Genomic DNA, 16,462 nt, shown 5'->3' on the forward strand with positions numbered 1-16,462 from the left:
GAAATACCCTTCTCCCCTTTTGCAGAGGCAAATCTTAAAGGCACTGCGTGTCATAAAGTCTTTATGCACAACCATGTAAACAAGTTATGCAGAAGTCACTACCCTGCACCCCCACGCACGGCACTCACCTTGCCAGCTCGGGGAGGGAAGTGCCATCATGATCAGCACAGGAAGAATCATAACTCCATCCACCATTGCAGAGCTGCAGAAAGAGAAGAGACATGGGAGCTGTTTACACTTGCACTGTCGCCTTAAAGTGTAGCCACCCCAAAAATCAGTGTTCAGCAGTGTCTTTCATCAATTCCTTATACAAAATACTGAACAATTAGGGCTGACTGGTCTCCTATTTACTGTGTCTTGTTTCCTAGAGTCATTTCCTTCATTTATAACATTCATAATTTACTGCAATGTCTTAAATTTGATTTTTTTTTTAGTCATAGAAACATCACGCGCAACTACAGTGCATATATAGAAGCATGCTGATAGGAAACCATGAACCCTTTCAGTACCAAGCAGGAATACAAAACAGAAGATATGTCCTTTAAACCAGGTATTAAGAAGTTAAATTACTGTGAACTGAAAGGAAGGTCTGTAAAACTCTATTATTTGGGCTTTGAGGGGAAACAGAAAAGATCTCGGTCAGAAAACTCTGAATCACTTTCTTTAACCAGCAGGAACCACTGCTAGACAGCAAGAAGAAGAGCAAGATGTATTTAAGGGAGACACCACTCCCAGAAGAGTAATTTCCCAGTTTAAGCTGCTTTTCCAAGGGTTTTGCTTTCCACAGCCCAGCTTCACTTCCCTGCTCTTGAAGACAGGTAGGTACATCTTGTGTGAAAACTCGGGCTGTTTCCAGGGGATCAGCAGAGGCACACGCTCCCTTCTAGAACAGTAAATAAAGGAGTGAGTTCTCTTGTGTATTCCAAGTCTTCTCCCAGAGAAAATAAAAGCTCCACTTTTCACTGTGAAATAAGAATTATTTAACAGGCTTCTGAAAAGAAACTTTTCTGGATTCCTTAAACTCTGCATTTAAATGACCACTATTACCAAGGAATTAACTCCAACCAATCTTCCCTGGGATTTCACCCAACAAGCAGGGCTGGATGGCTCGGAAGGGCTCGTCTGTCCTGCGCTACCTGGTTCCTACAGAAACTCTCTGGCCTGATCACATGCCATAAAGTTTCACTCAAAAGCAGCGGCAAGCGGTGCGTGCAAAACAAGTCCCTCTCCTTGACCAAGGCACTGAGTCATTACCACTCTTCTTACGTGTCAGTATTTGTCTTCATTTTTCAGATTTCATTCTAGTGAAGCTGATGAAACTTGAAAACAAATCCGATATTGCCGTTTTTCTTTCAGATATCTTCTGTTGGTGCCTTTTCCAATCATTAGCTGGCTGCGTAAGTGCTTGGTGATGAAGGCCAAGCCATTTACCTCTGTATTTATTTCCTGACATGGATTTGTTTTGCAGAATGAGAAACATTTCAGTAAGTGCTTCATCATCAGCTAAAATGATCATAAGTTTCTGACCCCAAGCATTCAGAGTTTTCGTCCTTACAGGAAGGATCAGGCAGCGCTCACCACAACCTCCAGGACAAAACCCTCCCTTTCAAACATCCATTCACCAAGTAACTCAGCCCTCCTCGTTCTTCAGACGCATCAACGCATTCTTAACACGTGCCAACACTTAACCTTCAACAGTTACGCTGGAAACACGACGGAGCTATACACAGCATGATCCCTGAGCAATCCAACACAGGTTTAAAGCAGCAGCAAGCTACCCCAGGGAACGCTCAGTGCTTAGTGCTCTGGGTCAGCTCCCGGGGGTCCGCTGCTCCCACGGAGGGGACACGAGAGCCACACCGTCCTCCTCAGCACCCCGCGCTGCCTCGGCCGAACCGCTGACACCAGCGTTTTCCTCGGCATCACACCCGGATGACTCTCTGCAAGTCTAGACAGCAATGGCTCATGAGACGTGCCCTCTTTCTTTCAACACAGCAATGGTTCAAAGAGCAGAGGCAGAAAACTTTGATTTTAATGATGCCGGCCCGCAGCCGTGGCGGAGCTGGGCAAGGCAGCTGCCCTGGAGGCTGCGGGCAGAGGGGAAATAAATACACACACATAAGCCCCTGCCCTGTATTTGTCAGGGGGAGGAGGAGGAAGGAAACCCAAAGTGCAGCCCCCTGAAGAGGCAAACAACCCCCCACGGGAGCTGGTCCGCAGTGACTATTTCCCATCTCAAGAAGGGGAATTATAACACACTCAGGGTGCTAAAATCAGCTCCCTGCCCTCCAATCCCACATGCCCCCACGTCCCCAGCCCACGTCTGCGCTTCAGGTCCAAGCCAGCACGGGTTGAGACAGAGAGCAGTTCATCAACAAGTATGAGCATTTTTACCAGTCCACCAAAGGGATCAAATAAGGAAAAAAGCCACGGAACCACAACCACAGTCATTCTTGAGCCCCCATCCAAAACTGCTCAGAGCTCCTCTTCAGCAAAGCCCAAGGATGATTCATTGAGTAACACACCTGAAATTACACCAGATTTTTTTGTTAAATGCATTTAAGTGCCTAACACAAGAAAGGCTGGCACCCTCGCCCTGCTGCACAGCTGCAGGAGAGGCAGGAGCACCCAAGTGAAGCCGCCCACAGTGGCCCCAGGGGCGAGCGCCAGGTCAGTGGCTGCTCCAGCCTGGCTCCCGGTCCCGCAGGACACGGCCAGCCTGCCCAGTGCCCACAGAAGGGGCTGCTGAACGTCCCCATCCAGCCCTGCGCTGGCAAGCAGCTGTCTGCACAGGCCTCTTTGGTAGGGTTATGTTTATGAATAGACTTTTCCTATTATAAATGCAAACAATAACAAAATCAGACTATTAACAGACTTCACTATTTCACAGCATGCATGGTCCTCTCAAACAGGGAAGCCAAATACTAAGAATTTAAGCCCTGCTTCTATGAGAGTTTGCTCCTGCAGACATTTTCCCAAAAGCCTCAAAGAGTATTTTGTCTGCATTCGCTGAGAAGGGCTGTGCACACCTACAACAGCCTATAAAAACACCCACCCTGCCTGTACTTATCACCAGTTAAAATCCTGCGCCGTGTATGTGCAGACTCAGTACAGCTCTTGGGCTTTTGGCGAGCTGCCGGCACAGCCCTCTGCACAGCACAGCCCAGTTACACCACCTCAGCTGGGCCTGCTGGGGCTGGGAGACTGGGGAAGGAGCTGGGAGGGAGCCTCTGACCTCTGCAAAACACTGATTTTCCTTCAAAAATTACCTGAGAGCAAGTGCATCCACTCTAAAAATTAAAAATGACAAATAAAACTCTTCACTATATTAAAACCATGTCAAGTCCTTCATCCCTGCTCCAAGACAAGCGAACGTTTCAGGTGGGATCAGCGAGGTGTGCTCCCAGCCCACGCCGCTACCCATCACCAGACAGCTGGAATCCTGCCAGGGCCCAGCAGAGCTGTCACGATCCCTTGGCAGTTGCCATTTTGCTCGGGGTACGGCGTATCTGCCGTGTGCCTCTTACATCAGCAGCTAAAAATAAGCCTGGAGAGCACGGCGCTCGCAAGGCAGCTGAGGGACGTGGGGCTGGGAAGCCCCTCTCCAGGGGTGCCACCAGCCACCGGCCCCACTCAGAGCCACCGGCCCCCCACTGGGGCAGGGATGGAGCCGTGGTGTCCTGCAGCTCCAAAAGGTGCTCTGGCTTTTACAGTCACCTGCATTCCCACAGTGTCCTTGTAAGTGAAGGCACAAAACCACACGCAACGCTGCAGCCAGGCTTTTGCTCTATTCCCCTTTCAGGTTATCCCAGCTGCAAACTGCAGACGCAGCAGGGGAAGAGTTTAAAAGTCCTTTTTCCATTGCTAAAAAAAAAAATAATAATAATTTTTTTTTAAAGTAATTAATACACATGTGTAAGAACAAAAATCTGGTTCTAGTGACACCAGCAAGCACAACTCTTCCACTTACTGCTTGTTTAGAGAGAAAGAAAATAAGTTTCAATGTAAAGAAAAACAACATTCTTTAATAAAACTCCCCAGCAAGTCGCTATGGATCTAGAGATCCATCAGCTAATCCAGTTACCATCTGGTGACTGAATTCACAAGAACTTTTTCCAAAGGGAAGGACTGGGATTTAATCCAGATAAAGAGAGAGGAACTAGAAAGCAGCCAGCAAACACCACACTGAGTTTATTTTCCTTTCTAGACAAATCCATCTTTACCATAATTTGGGTGCAACCCTTGAGCGTGGCCTGGAGAGGCCAGGGCAGCCCCAGCCCCGCCGGAGGGCACGGACACCCGGGACCCACCGCCCTGCCTCATGCACACCCGTGCTGGAGACAGGACATGCTGTCCATGAACTCCATCCACGTACAGGGAAGAGAGGAGCGTTTGGGTTTAACTTTTTCCTACAACAGTGTATCATTAGAAAACCTGAAGCTTGCTATGGGTCACGATGGAAAAGTCTCTTTTAAAGGCGCAGCTAACGATTCCCAGACAACTCTGCTGTGACATGACAAAGTGACCCCAGCGCCAGAGCAGGCCAGTACCCGCTCTGAAGCCAGCTTGGGATTCCAAAGGAGGGATCAATTAAACTGTTTTCAGAAGCCCAAATGAACAATAATAAGCACATCGTATGGCAGATGCAATACCTGGTTGGGATACCCACCTTAGCACGCAGATGCACAATTAATTGTTTTAGATAAAAGAACTGACAGAATTCTTAGGGTTTGTATTCATGAAGTCCCAACACTTTGAAGATCTGTCCTGAAAACCCCACCACCTTTTCCACTTTCACAGTAAATATAAATTGCTTTCTCTTCTCTTCCTAAGAAAATTGTCTCCTGCCAAATCATTCCTTAATGGCCTGACAGTGACACAGGGGTGAGGGTGATCTCGGATCCGTAGCTGGGACTGTCGAGGTCGCCGCTGCAACAAGCCACAGGGGAGAGGGGACCCAGGAGCTGGGACGACACGAACCACCACAGACACCAGCACAAGCTGTTGGGAAACTGCGTTTAGTCCCTAATGCCACCGCCTTGATACCGAGCAAAGACCACGCCAGACAAAAGAGCAAGTCCAATTAGTGAAGAAATTTAAGATGACATTTCATCTCGGTATGACACAGACATGGGAACACGAACCATTAGAGGAGTTCAGACTTTTGATGAGCTCAGAAGCACCCACGCTATCCCTGACAGCCCTGGTGGCAGCCCGCCAAGAGCCCAAGGGCTGCACATATTTTGCATGTACCTCACCTGATCTGTATCAAAAGAAAACATCCATAATGCTGGATTGTAACTCTACCATCCACAGTAGCAACACACAAGCTAAATTCACCAACAGCTGTGCCTTCAGAAGGAAAGATGTGCATTTAAAAGCAATAATTCACAGCTTGCCTTTTTTTTTTTTAATTGAAACTCACAGAAACGAACTACCAACCTCAGAAGAGCACACACAAAGGCACTCCTGACGTCAGAGAGCGGCAGCCTCGGGTATTCCTTTCTTAAAGGCCAAATTGTGGGCAGAATTCAGCGCGATGGAAGCCAGCCACAGGCTCCACTTGGCACCCACAAGCGCACAAGGCACATCAATACACTCCAGCGCGTGAAAATCTGCAAGAGATTGCCACCTTGACAGGCTGAACGTCTGCGATTCAAATGACCACAGAGAGAGTGAAGTGTGCAGGACACTGGTTCTCCTGTACTCCTCGTATACAAAGCAAAATCACGACACTGCTGAGTAAGAATAAAACCACCAGGAGGAAAACAACCTGTACAATGTCAGGGTTACTCCTTATGAGGTTAATAGCTCTGAATATGCTCAGAGAGCCACTCTCCAGGTTCTTAAAGGAAGAGGTAACAAAATGTGAGCGTCTCTTATAGAAAAATCCTGCTGGGTCTCCCTCCTGGCACATGCAAGCAGGCACCCATTTATTGCCCACGCTGTCACCCGAAGGCTCCGGCTGACACCGGCTGCAGAAATGGCCCAGCAAGGGACAACAACAAAGTGACATTCACAGTGTCGGGGTGGGGGGACAGACACCTGACGACACGGATGGACCACACAACCTCCTATATGAGGCAGAAAATGCCTGCTTCCCCACGCAGGCCAGCTGGTGAGCAGGGGGACTCATGAGCTTGTACGCACGCAGCAGAACTTCTGTGTGGCTGAAGGAGAGAGAAGCAGCTTGCTGTTAGAAAGCCCAAGTGTGAAAGTTCGGGTTGTGTGCAGGTGTTGCATCAACACGGGTGTCCTGGGCAACCCCACAGTGGATGGCTTCCTCAAATGATGAAGCAAGCACAGACATTTTTAAATTGATCTGAAAACCCCAATATATATTGCAACTTCCTAGTGCCTTTGAAGCCACATGCGTATCTTCCCATACCATTTATTGCCTTGCAGGGTAAATACGTTCACCAGGAGGCAGCTCTCAGGGATTAACATCGCACCACGGCACAGCCTTCCTCTGCAGAGCCTGCACACAGCAACGTCCCTTAAAAACGCTCACTCACTAAGTCACTGCATATGGTTCACTGATCACGTCATCCCTGGGAGCATCTTGAAAGCTAGGTATGCAATTCCACATGTGCACAGAACCAACTACACATGGTTTCATTCATAGGGGCAAATTAATAGATATGAACTTGCAAGCAGTTTCACGAGACAGTCAAGCAAACAGCCAAGCACAGCTTCATCTTCCAATATCTGTGCCTGAGGCATCAAGTAGCTATCAGTTTGAGACACTTGGATACACATGGATTATTGTGGCTTCTCACATATTTCACATATAAACAAAGATGTTATTTTATTATACTACGTACATTTTATTGCTCAGCAGTTATTATTACACGGCGCACAGACAGTTCCTACCAGAGGGGAACGCTGCATTCTGTGATTGCCATGAAAAAGGCTCCATGGCACAGCTGCAACAGAAAGTTTCTTGGACATTTTCCCTACTAGAAACAATTGCGAGTTGTAGACAACCTTGGGTACCTCTCGCTTTGCTAAGGCCATTCCAAGTGCCCACCAAAGTGGAGACGATTTCCATTAACATCTGGCAACTTAATTTGTGCTGGGGCCCTGGGCGTGAGAGGCAAGCAAAACACCCTTTCAAACCCTGCTGCAAGACACGGTGCTTTTTCCCCTTGAATTGCTCTCTCTCAGAAGCCGGTATCTGCTGTCAGATCTCAGCACAGAACTGCCAATGAAGACATAAACTCCCTCTAATCTAAACAGAAAACCTGGATTTATCTGCCAGCTGTGAATAAGACCCAAACACAATTATTGTCAACTGACAAATTATGAGAAATTGTCTGTAAAAGCAAACCCAACATGCACGCAGTAACAGCTACTTATTTTTAACTTACTCAGAGCTTACCTCTTTGAGACCTGGCCTGCTTTCATCCAGCCAGCAATACTTTATTTATTAAAGATTTTATCTGTGCAGTACGTGACGAAGGAGTTCAGGGAGGAACACGCTTTCGCAGCTTGCAGGCGTTTCAAACCTGCCTATCAAACACTGCTTAGATCACACCCCAGGCACGTCTGTCTTGACAGGTGAAGGAAACAAGAAGTATGGGCAGAAACACCGAGCTTAAGTCATATCTGCACAGAAAGGGCACAGTCCGACGCAGGATCAGAGTCAAGTTTTATTAGGGTATAGTTTCACAACCAGTTTGGAACAATCTAAGACACAGCAGTGCCCAAACCGGCTGTCCAGCCCTGTCCTCAGTGATCGCCAGCCCCCGGGGTACGCCGGGTCGGGTCACTGATCAGACCACCACCGCTGAGCCTTCGCTGTGACCAAACACGCAGGGCTCAGCCCAGCGGTGCAGCGTTGCCAGCGCCAGCACAGGAGAGGTGGTGGGAACCCAGCTGACCTCAGAGACGGGCATCCCTTCAGCAGCAGCAAAATCTTAGGTTGTTTGGAAAAAAAAAAAAATAATCAAACACAACACAAAACCCCAAACAAACCAACCAATCACAGTGAAAACACACCCTCGGTCCCTGCAAGAGAATTAGAATGACAGCAGGGTCTTAACAATCGCCCCCCCAGCTGTCCAAATAAAACATACTTTTCAAAGCAAAATCCCAGAATCAACCAGGTTGGAAGAGCCCTCTGGGATCATCGAGTCCAACCATTGCCCTGACACCACCATGGCAACTAGACCAGGGCACTAAGTGCCATGTCCAGGCTTTTCTTCAACCCCTCCAGAGATGGTGACTCCACCACCTCCCTGGGAGGGAGGGATCCTAACAAGTTGCCAAGTGAAGAAATATTTTCATCAGAACATTCCTCTACGTTTTTTGGTTTGTTTTTGGTCTAAAACAAAGCTCCCATTTTTATTCCTCACTTTCACTCTCCCTTTGTGAAGCGCTTGCCAGCCCCCCCTCCCAATACAGGCTGGGCTCAGCGGGGCGCCCTCCTGCCACGCTGGTCCTTGCCATTTCCCGAGACCACTTAAGAGACAGGGCTAGTATGTCCCCACGTAATATCTTGCTCTTGAAAACCTGAGCACCCCGCTCAGCCCCGGGCACGTTTCAAAGGCGGCCTGCAGGACAGGCTGGCAGAGATCTCCCCGCGCCGCAGCCTCACCAGACGGTCACAGAGGTTGCCCCATCCCTTGGACCGAGGCCAGCTGCCAGAACCGCTGCGCCCGCGTCGAGCCCTGCAGAGTCCAAGGTTGTGTCACCGTTTGTGCACGCTACCGAGACACCGAATGTCCCCACACGGCCCCATCCTACAGTTTAACTCTGCCAGAGAACGGCGTTATGATCGCCACAAAAAACCAATATGGTCAAAGTTATGCTCTAAATGAGATCAACGACTATTAATCTAAGATCAGGATTTTTTAAATGCTTTTTATTAACTATTTAAATATTACACAGATTGCCTTTAAAAGTTTCTCACGGAACACTTCAGCCAACACAAACCAAAAATTTCTGAAAACCAAGCTCTAGCTTCAGTCTTGTCAAGAAGCCCTAATTTTTCCTCAAACAAGTTGTTCAATTTTTTCTGGTTTTCCCCTCTTTTCTTTACACAAAATTTTTAATACTCATTTCTTTGCCTTGGGTTGTTTTTGTGGGTTTTGGGTTTTTTTCTTTTAGTAGAGAAGCTACGGTCTGACTATATGATGTGAACAGCATTTAAAGGCCATCTCTCACTCTGGCAAGCCCTGCTCAAAGGTAAAAATGAAGTCTAGTCCCTACAAATGTATTAAGCCGTGTCTCACTACAGCCTCCTTCTGTGTTTTCACATATGTGGGGCCCTTAAGAGGTGCAAATGCTTTTTATTTTCAGCCGCTGATGTTATCAGGCCAGATCATTCCAAGCCAAACTGGGCAAGTGAGCTGGAGGAGCTGCTGGCAGCTCCCTCCCTGCCCCAGGACGCTCCGGGAGGGCCACCCCTTATCTCACCACCCCTTCCCCGTATCTCACCACCACCAGGACCCTCATTTCCACATCAATAATCCCAGCGGGATTTTGCCTCCCTGGGTACCTCTGAACCTCTACAGTTACTTTCACAGGGTCATTACCACAGGAATACTCACATCCCTTAGCCCAAGTACCCTAACCAGAATGCAACTCGTGCTACTTTGATAAAAATTAAGCTAAAAAAATGCTTTTAATCCATTTCATTGCATTAGCAGGACAATAGAACTGCAGCATGACACAGCAAACGCACAGCTGTTAAAATAAAGCCACCAAATCTATAAAACAGAGCAGGACAGGAGAGCGAGACGCGCAGAGGGACCAGGCGCAGCAGCTGCGGGGCCAGGAGAGCAGCGGGGCGCGGGGGCACCCCACACCACGGGGGCACGGAGGAGAGGGGGGCCCTGCGAGAGCCGGGCTCACGGGTTACGCAGGGATTAGCGCCGCGTTCCTCAGGAGTGATGGGCTGCTACGAAGTAGGAAAGGTTAAGGGACACGACAAAGTCAGGTGTTCATTTCGCGCGCCCCTTAAAGTTAACTGCTCCCCCACGCCAGCGCGCCCAAGGGAGCCAAATACGAATTAACAAAATATTTTTAGAACAAATCAGACTGAGAACAGGAGTTTCTAACACCCCACAGGCACGTGTCGCTGAACAGCCTTTCATCTCATCAGATTCTTTTGTTAACTATTACTTTGGAGTCCAAAAAGCTGAACGCAATTAGCAATCCAGAAAAGAAGGGGACACCCTGCTGCACGAGAAAGTAAAATTCTTCAGAGATTATATTACACCACCACCAAATTTTAGCAATATTGTTCTACAGTCTGGTCGTTGCCTGTTTGGACAGGCCAGAGCCTTATTATTCTGTTCTTAAATACAGAGTATAGACAAAACCAAGTTAGGTTTCAGGCACAGTGGTCTGCAGCCCTTCCTCTGCTGACGTTATGCAAATTGGACACTGCTGCGCATAGGCGTACAGACCCTCGTTAAATCTAGAAACACAACGCTGGAAGGTCAGTCATCGCTTCAAGGTGAATGTAAGTGAAAGCTGAGCTGAAGGAGCCAGCAAGGTAAAGAACAGTTGGGGTTCTTCTCCATCCCAGAGCTCTCCGATGAGATTTCTGTCCCTCCCACACCAGCGACATTAACCTCAAAGTTACTCGTGCTGCTGTTCCCACCACAGCCTTACCCTCTGCTCTCACCTTCCACCATGACGCTCTTGCTTGCTCCTCTCGCCCTGCTCTGCTCCCACTCCCTCAATGTGCCCTCCAACCCGTCCTCCTTTCCCACCTGAGGCTTCATAAGGCTCTGCAACCTCCACCACAGGTCTCTGCTCCTCTCACGTCTCACCCGTGGCAGCCTCACCAGCTAACATTCAAACCTGTACTCTAAAAGAGCTTCACCTCCAGATCTTTCTTTCCAAATCACTCCGTCCTGACATTCCTCAGTTGCTGTTTTACTGTGTTTACCTTGATCTCACAGGCAAACATCTGTGTCCCTCCTGGAAATGGAACCACCCTGTCATAGTCACAACTGGCCTTCATCATTGCCACACCACACAACCCCCAGACTAAAAACTGGGCATCTTCACCTCTCCCTATGTCAAATTCACTCCAGATATATACAATTCTGGCACTTCTTTCCAGAGCTGTTACAAGTGTTCCCTTTCCACCTACTTACCTGTAAGCTTTCAAATTCACATGTCTCACATGGCCCAACCTGACCGTACTTGTGTACCTTCAGACAACCACTCCATACATTTACCCAGACTTTTGTTTTAATTGCTGCTACACATACCCAAAGCAATCAAATTACTATTTAACAGCTAAATTACCATCGCTGACCTCACACATACTCCTAGCTGCAAACTGCAAATCTGAAGTAAAACGCAAGCTAAAATTCTCTTTATGGACAAGTCTAGCTTTGGGTCTCTGAACGAAGGCCTGCCTAAGAGCAGCTCATCTCTGACCACATGGAAACTAAGCCTTGATTAAAGTGAGCTTCTGACACACAGCCACTGGCGATTCCTGAGGTTCAGCATGTCCACAGAGAGGATCCAGCCATGATCTACTAAATTTTGGATGCCCTGGATAGTTATTGTCACCAGCATGTCAGTGCAGACGATAATACTGCAGAAGAGGTCCAGCCTTCAGTATGAACAGGCTTCCATGTCCTTATTGCTGCTCAGCAGGAATGGAAAGCCAGATCAGTCAGCAAGGCCGGATCTCCCTCCGCAGGAATCTGTCGAGTTTCACCTACCTCCTGGCCACAAGACAGACTCTTTTGCAGCATGAAACTCAGAACTTTCCACTCAAAGACAAACAGCAACAAAAACCAGCCTCAGGTTCTCACCAGCGTGGACCTCATCCTGAGTGCCCTGAAGTTAGCAGGAACACGGTTGCAGAGATAAAGCAGTAGCTGCCATGTCTGCCTGTGAGCATTCAATTAGGCCAGGAATCATCTTAACTTCAGCTGGACTAGCTGCTAAGGAAACCACAATAAAATGGACTGAGGCATCCAAAACTATACTCAGAAAATAGGCCAGACCAGGCATGAAAACATCTGGGCTTGGCTTGAATCATGAACCACATGAGCAAGACACCCCACTGCTGCCTCCGGGCAGCCGAGCGAAGGAATGCCGAGCAGCACAAAGGTAGGCAGCGGGAGTCTCCTACACCCAGATCTTCTTTCTGTGTCTTCCTCCAGCACACATGTGCAACAGCCCGTTTATTCTGAAGCTTCTCCTACAGCCCAGTCCTGTAGGATCTCTAAGGATGGTGTTTCTGGGGCATCGGGCAATGCTCACAGGGAAGGGACAGGCGATGGGGGAAGCAGGCTGCTGAGCAGACACTGCTATTTCCTAGCCTCAACAATGGCAAAAAAAGTTATATTTAAAGAGGAAATAAACAGAACTGTAGCACTCATCTAAAAATAAACTGCTTATACATTTTAGAAATATGCACAACAGGAGAAACAGGTCAGGAAGAGACACGGGACACAGCATATTTTCATATTTAATATAAAATAACATGGAAAATAGACTATAATACATATAACCTATAGGCTAGCACAGGAAATTACATTCCTGGCCACCATGCTCCTAACGAGCATTTCAGCAGGTTTACTTCAGAGTGGATTTAGCCTGGTCCCTTTACTGCAAGTGGCTGCTACCACACGTGGCTCCAAGCTGCCCAGAAGAGGCTGAGACCTTTACGCCCACGTTTTGGGACACAGCAGAAAGAGCCTGCAGCTCAGTCTCTCCAGAGGAATCCAGCCCATGCATGCCCAAACCGCTCCACAACTCGCCATAAAAGAGAGCTCATCGGGGGGACGAGCTTCAGAAACCACGCTGGTGCTCCAAGGCCAGACTCTGACGTAGTGCAGAGCCATAAAGCCACCTGCCCCTGAACGCACGTGTCACTGCCAGCCCGTCACCCAGCCTGCACCCCCACCCAACAGAAGGTAAGCAAGAGGGGCTCCAAGGTGCATGTTGGGGAGAAATGGGGCTAAGAATTAACTTTTAACTGAAAAAAGCCGGGGGAGGGATTTGCACACCCGAACACAACCCCGCTGCTACCCAAGTAAGTTAATGTTTAGTTGTACTTTACTACTTCCCAACTCCGCAGCTGTCTCCTCTCGCAGTTGGCACCGATCATTGCCAATCTGGGGCTTATTTCCAGTGAAGACAGCATTGTTGTACTGGCTACCGAGGCAGCGCGTGCACCATTAACGGAGGTTTTATCTCTGCATTTTCCTGTCAGTGCAGACCCAGCCAGCCTGACTCTCTTAACATTAAGAATGCTTATTTTTCCCCTATTCACTATCTCCAAGCCAAAGCAACATCTGGAACTTCAGCTTGCCATACAAAGAAGAGAGACAGATTAAAACTGGAAAAAGCTACACGTCGGCTTCCAGAGCTTTATACGCTTCTGCTTTTATCCAAGTTTCCCACAGGCACCTTCCAAAACAGCTCTACTGGGAGAAAAGACAAGTCCCTCAGCCTCCCAAACACAACGTAAAGCCCTTTCCACTTCAAAACAACCTCAAAAAGGATTATCTGAAAAATAACAGGAACAAAACTGATACCAAAGTTTATAGTAAGAATTTACCATAGCTCAAACAAAAGAAAGGTGACACACCAGTGACCTAGAAAAGGAAATTAAACAAAGACATAGTCCTGGTGTGTGTTACTCGATAGAGTGACCTGGCGCCATTGCAGCACACGTAGATGCCCCACTTTAACAGACAGCTGTCTCCAGTGTCATTTAAGTACGCTTTTGGCTTAGATCATGTGCAGTGAATCATGAAAATCAATACAGAGAAAAAACACACAAACCACGCTGTAGACACGCACAGAAATCGAGCATGTACCAACGAGCACCAGCCTCTCCTGGAGCAAGACATGCCAAATAAACACAGCCTAGTTTTTCCAACAACACGTATTTAACTTTGGTAGTTAATTAACAGAAGCCATGACGACTGGTTATTTTCTAACCAGCTATCCCACTGAAGAGGATCAGGACCTTAAGGCTAACCACCAAAGCAGCTCCCCCCGCGCTGCCTGCCCTCTCCCCGACAGACGGGGCACCCAGCCCTGGCTCCAGCCCCACACGTGGCACGATGGGGTGCCCTGGGAGAGCGGAGCCAGGCGATCCTGGCAGAGATGTTTTCCACCCGGTGCCGGGGCTCCGGGAGCACGGTGCTGCCCGCCGCTGGGCACCGGCTGCGAAACCCATCCTCGGTCCCAGCAGCGTGGGTGCGTGGAGCCCGGGCTGCCCCCCGGCCCTCCCGACGGTGCCAGCAGCTCCCGACAGCCCTGATGCTCCGTGCTGAGCAACGGATGCCGTCAGAGAAGGAATTTTAATTTCTGTAGCACACAGCCCCCCTGGACGAGCTACACAGCTCACAGTCCGGGCCGCAGGAGCTGCCTTGCTGCTGAAGGGCTGCCAAAGGCAGAACTTTTTCAGCTGACAATCACGTAAAACAAATCTGAATGACCCAAGCAGAATAAAGTGTATGTTTTCAGGAACAAACAAAACGTGTCACAGGTTTCTACATCTAGCAGCAGCGTTTAACATAACACAGAGGGGAAGCCAATTAAAACAGCTCCTGTTGGACAGAGCCCATTGTGTGCGAGGGGAAGGACAGAGTGCCAACCCCTGCACTGCACAACTCTTAACTAAGTCTCACAGCAATGACGTCTGCTTCAGATAGACGCCTCATGCCAACTTCAGGGCAGCAACAACAGCACACACTTAAATGGCAATTTGCTACTGAACACATACAAAAACCCTCGATGCGACATTCAGAAATTACTACTGTTTGAGCAGAGTTTTGCTCTGCACCCAGCTGGTGCCTGTTCCCAGGGCATCTCACTTACTAGCCGTTTCCTTTCCAGCAAGGAGATTTAACTAAAAGCAACAGTACTCAGCAGCACTGACATGGCACCAGCTTCCCCACACACCGCGCTCTGCTCACAGAGGACCGTGCCATCGCCCAGAGCCCCTGCCACGGCAGGTCCCCATCCACCCACAGGCAGCCTGGCATGGCAAGCGAGGCTGAGCGCCGGCGAGCCAACAACCAGATAAGAACTGAATAAATGAATTCTTTATCAATGCTTTTAATACATTATTTTTCTATGTCAGTTGGCTGAATAAACACAGAAATTACTAAAACATCTCCAAAACTCCCAGAATTGACTGAATAATATGAACTTACCTGACAATTTGAGCTAATAAAAATAAGTGTCATCCCTACCGATTTGTGCCTGTTGTTTGTGTAACATCCACCATGGACATGCATTCGCTTGCACTAGAGCTCTGGGCTTGAGCTGTCTTACTGTGGTCTGATGGGAGGGACTTTCTGCTTGTCCTGCTCGCAGTTCTCATAAAAAGATCACCTAATATTCCCCACGGATTCCCAGAGCAAAGATAACCAAACCAGGGCTAGCAGAGTTTGAAAGGAACAAGCCAGTGAACCGCTACTGCATGAAGCTGTTTGTTGGTCAGGTTTGTTTTTCATGAAGTGCCATTTATACAAACAAAATCTTCTCCCTGCCTAGAATTTCCCTGAGTCAGAAGAGCAATGCAGCATTTTCTTAATACCTAGTTCATGAGAACACATTAAACTGAAGTTTGGCTACCAACAGAAGTTACAGGGCATACATCATCTGATTAAGAAAAGCCCTTTGATTTCTCTTTCACTGCTCCCTTACCAACACCATGATCAACCTCATTCACTCCAAGCAGTCATTTTCACTCCACTTTCTGGAGCCTCCCCTACCCTCCACCTTCCCCTCTGCCTTCCAGTCCACGCGCTCTCCTTTTGGCCACCTTCTCTTCCAGCTAGCTTCTGCACTTAACAACTTCAGGTGTACTACATAGCAGATGGTTTTCAAACATTGTCACCCTGCTTACAAAAGGATTAGGCTGAACTTGTGCTAATGCCAAAGACAGACGTTAAGGGAGGCAATAATGAACAGCACCCCAAATATTTCCTCCTTCAGCCGTGGGGCTGACAGGAATGGGGAGCCTGGGGTGGATCTCATGGAGGGCACCTCAGCAGCAGAAGGCTAAGAAGACAGAAGCGACCAACTGCCTCTTCCACCCTCACATTTATTTTTTTAAAAAGTAGCTTTTATAACTGAATGCAGAGCATGCTCTCCAACTATTTTTTTCTAGCTGGGATCAACACCTTTTTTGTTCCCTCTTTTCCTACCAGGTTCTGATGGGCACGGTCAGCTGTGACCTGTAGCAGTGACACCAAACATTCAACACCACAGCATCTGGGTTTTGGTGAAGACAAGTGTTGCTAGACACAAGTTAACACCGATCCACAGATACAAAAACACTGCTGCAAGAAACACCACTACTAACAACAGATCTTTAAATACCAGCCCTTGTAAGGGATGACTTCTTACCTGCAGCTGGTCAGAGCGCCATGTATTTCTGGACCTGCAACTGCACATTACCTTCCAGTTCTCCTCCAGCAGCGACTAAACTATACATCTCACTGCTGCGCTCAGTCTA

At 48.3% G+C, this 16,462-nt stretch overlaps 1 protein-coding gene across 1 annotated transcript in view; it reads right to left on the reverse strand.

The window, feature by feature from the left end:
• ACVR1 (activin A receptor type 1) overlaps positions 1-16,462 on the reverse strand; it is a 57,388-nt gene that overhangs the window by 27,614 nt on the left and 13,312 nt on the right. Inside the window, exon 2 of the mRNA XM_068407419.1 lies at positions 129-202. Within this exon, the coding sequence (XP_068263520.1) occupies positions 129-202 (74 nt within the window). The remainder of the gene's footprint in view (positions 1-128; positions 203-16,462) is intronic.

The sequence above is a fragment of the Nyctibius grandis genome, chromosome 9 (assembly GCF_013368605.1).
Source record: "Nyctibius grandis isolate bNycGra1 chromosome 9, bNycGra1.pri, whole genome shotgun sequence".
Taxonomy (NCBI): domain Eukaryota; kingdom Metazoa; phylum Chordata; class Aves; order Nyctibiiformes; family Nyctibiidae; genus Nyctibius; species Nyctibius grandis.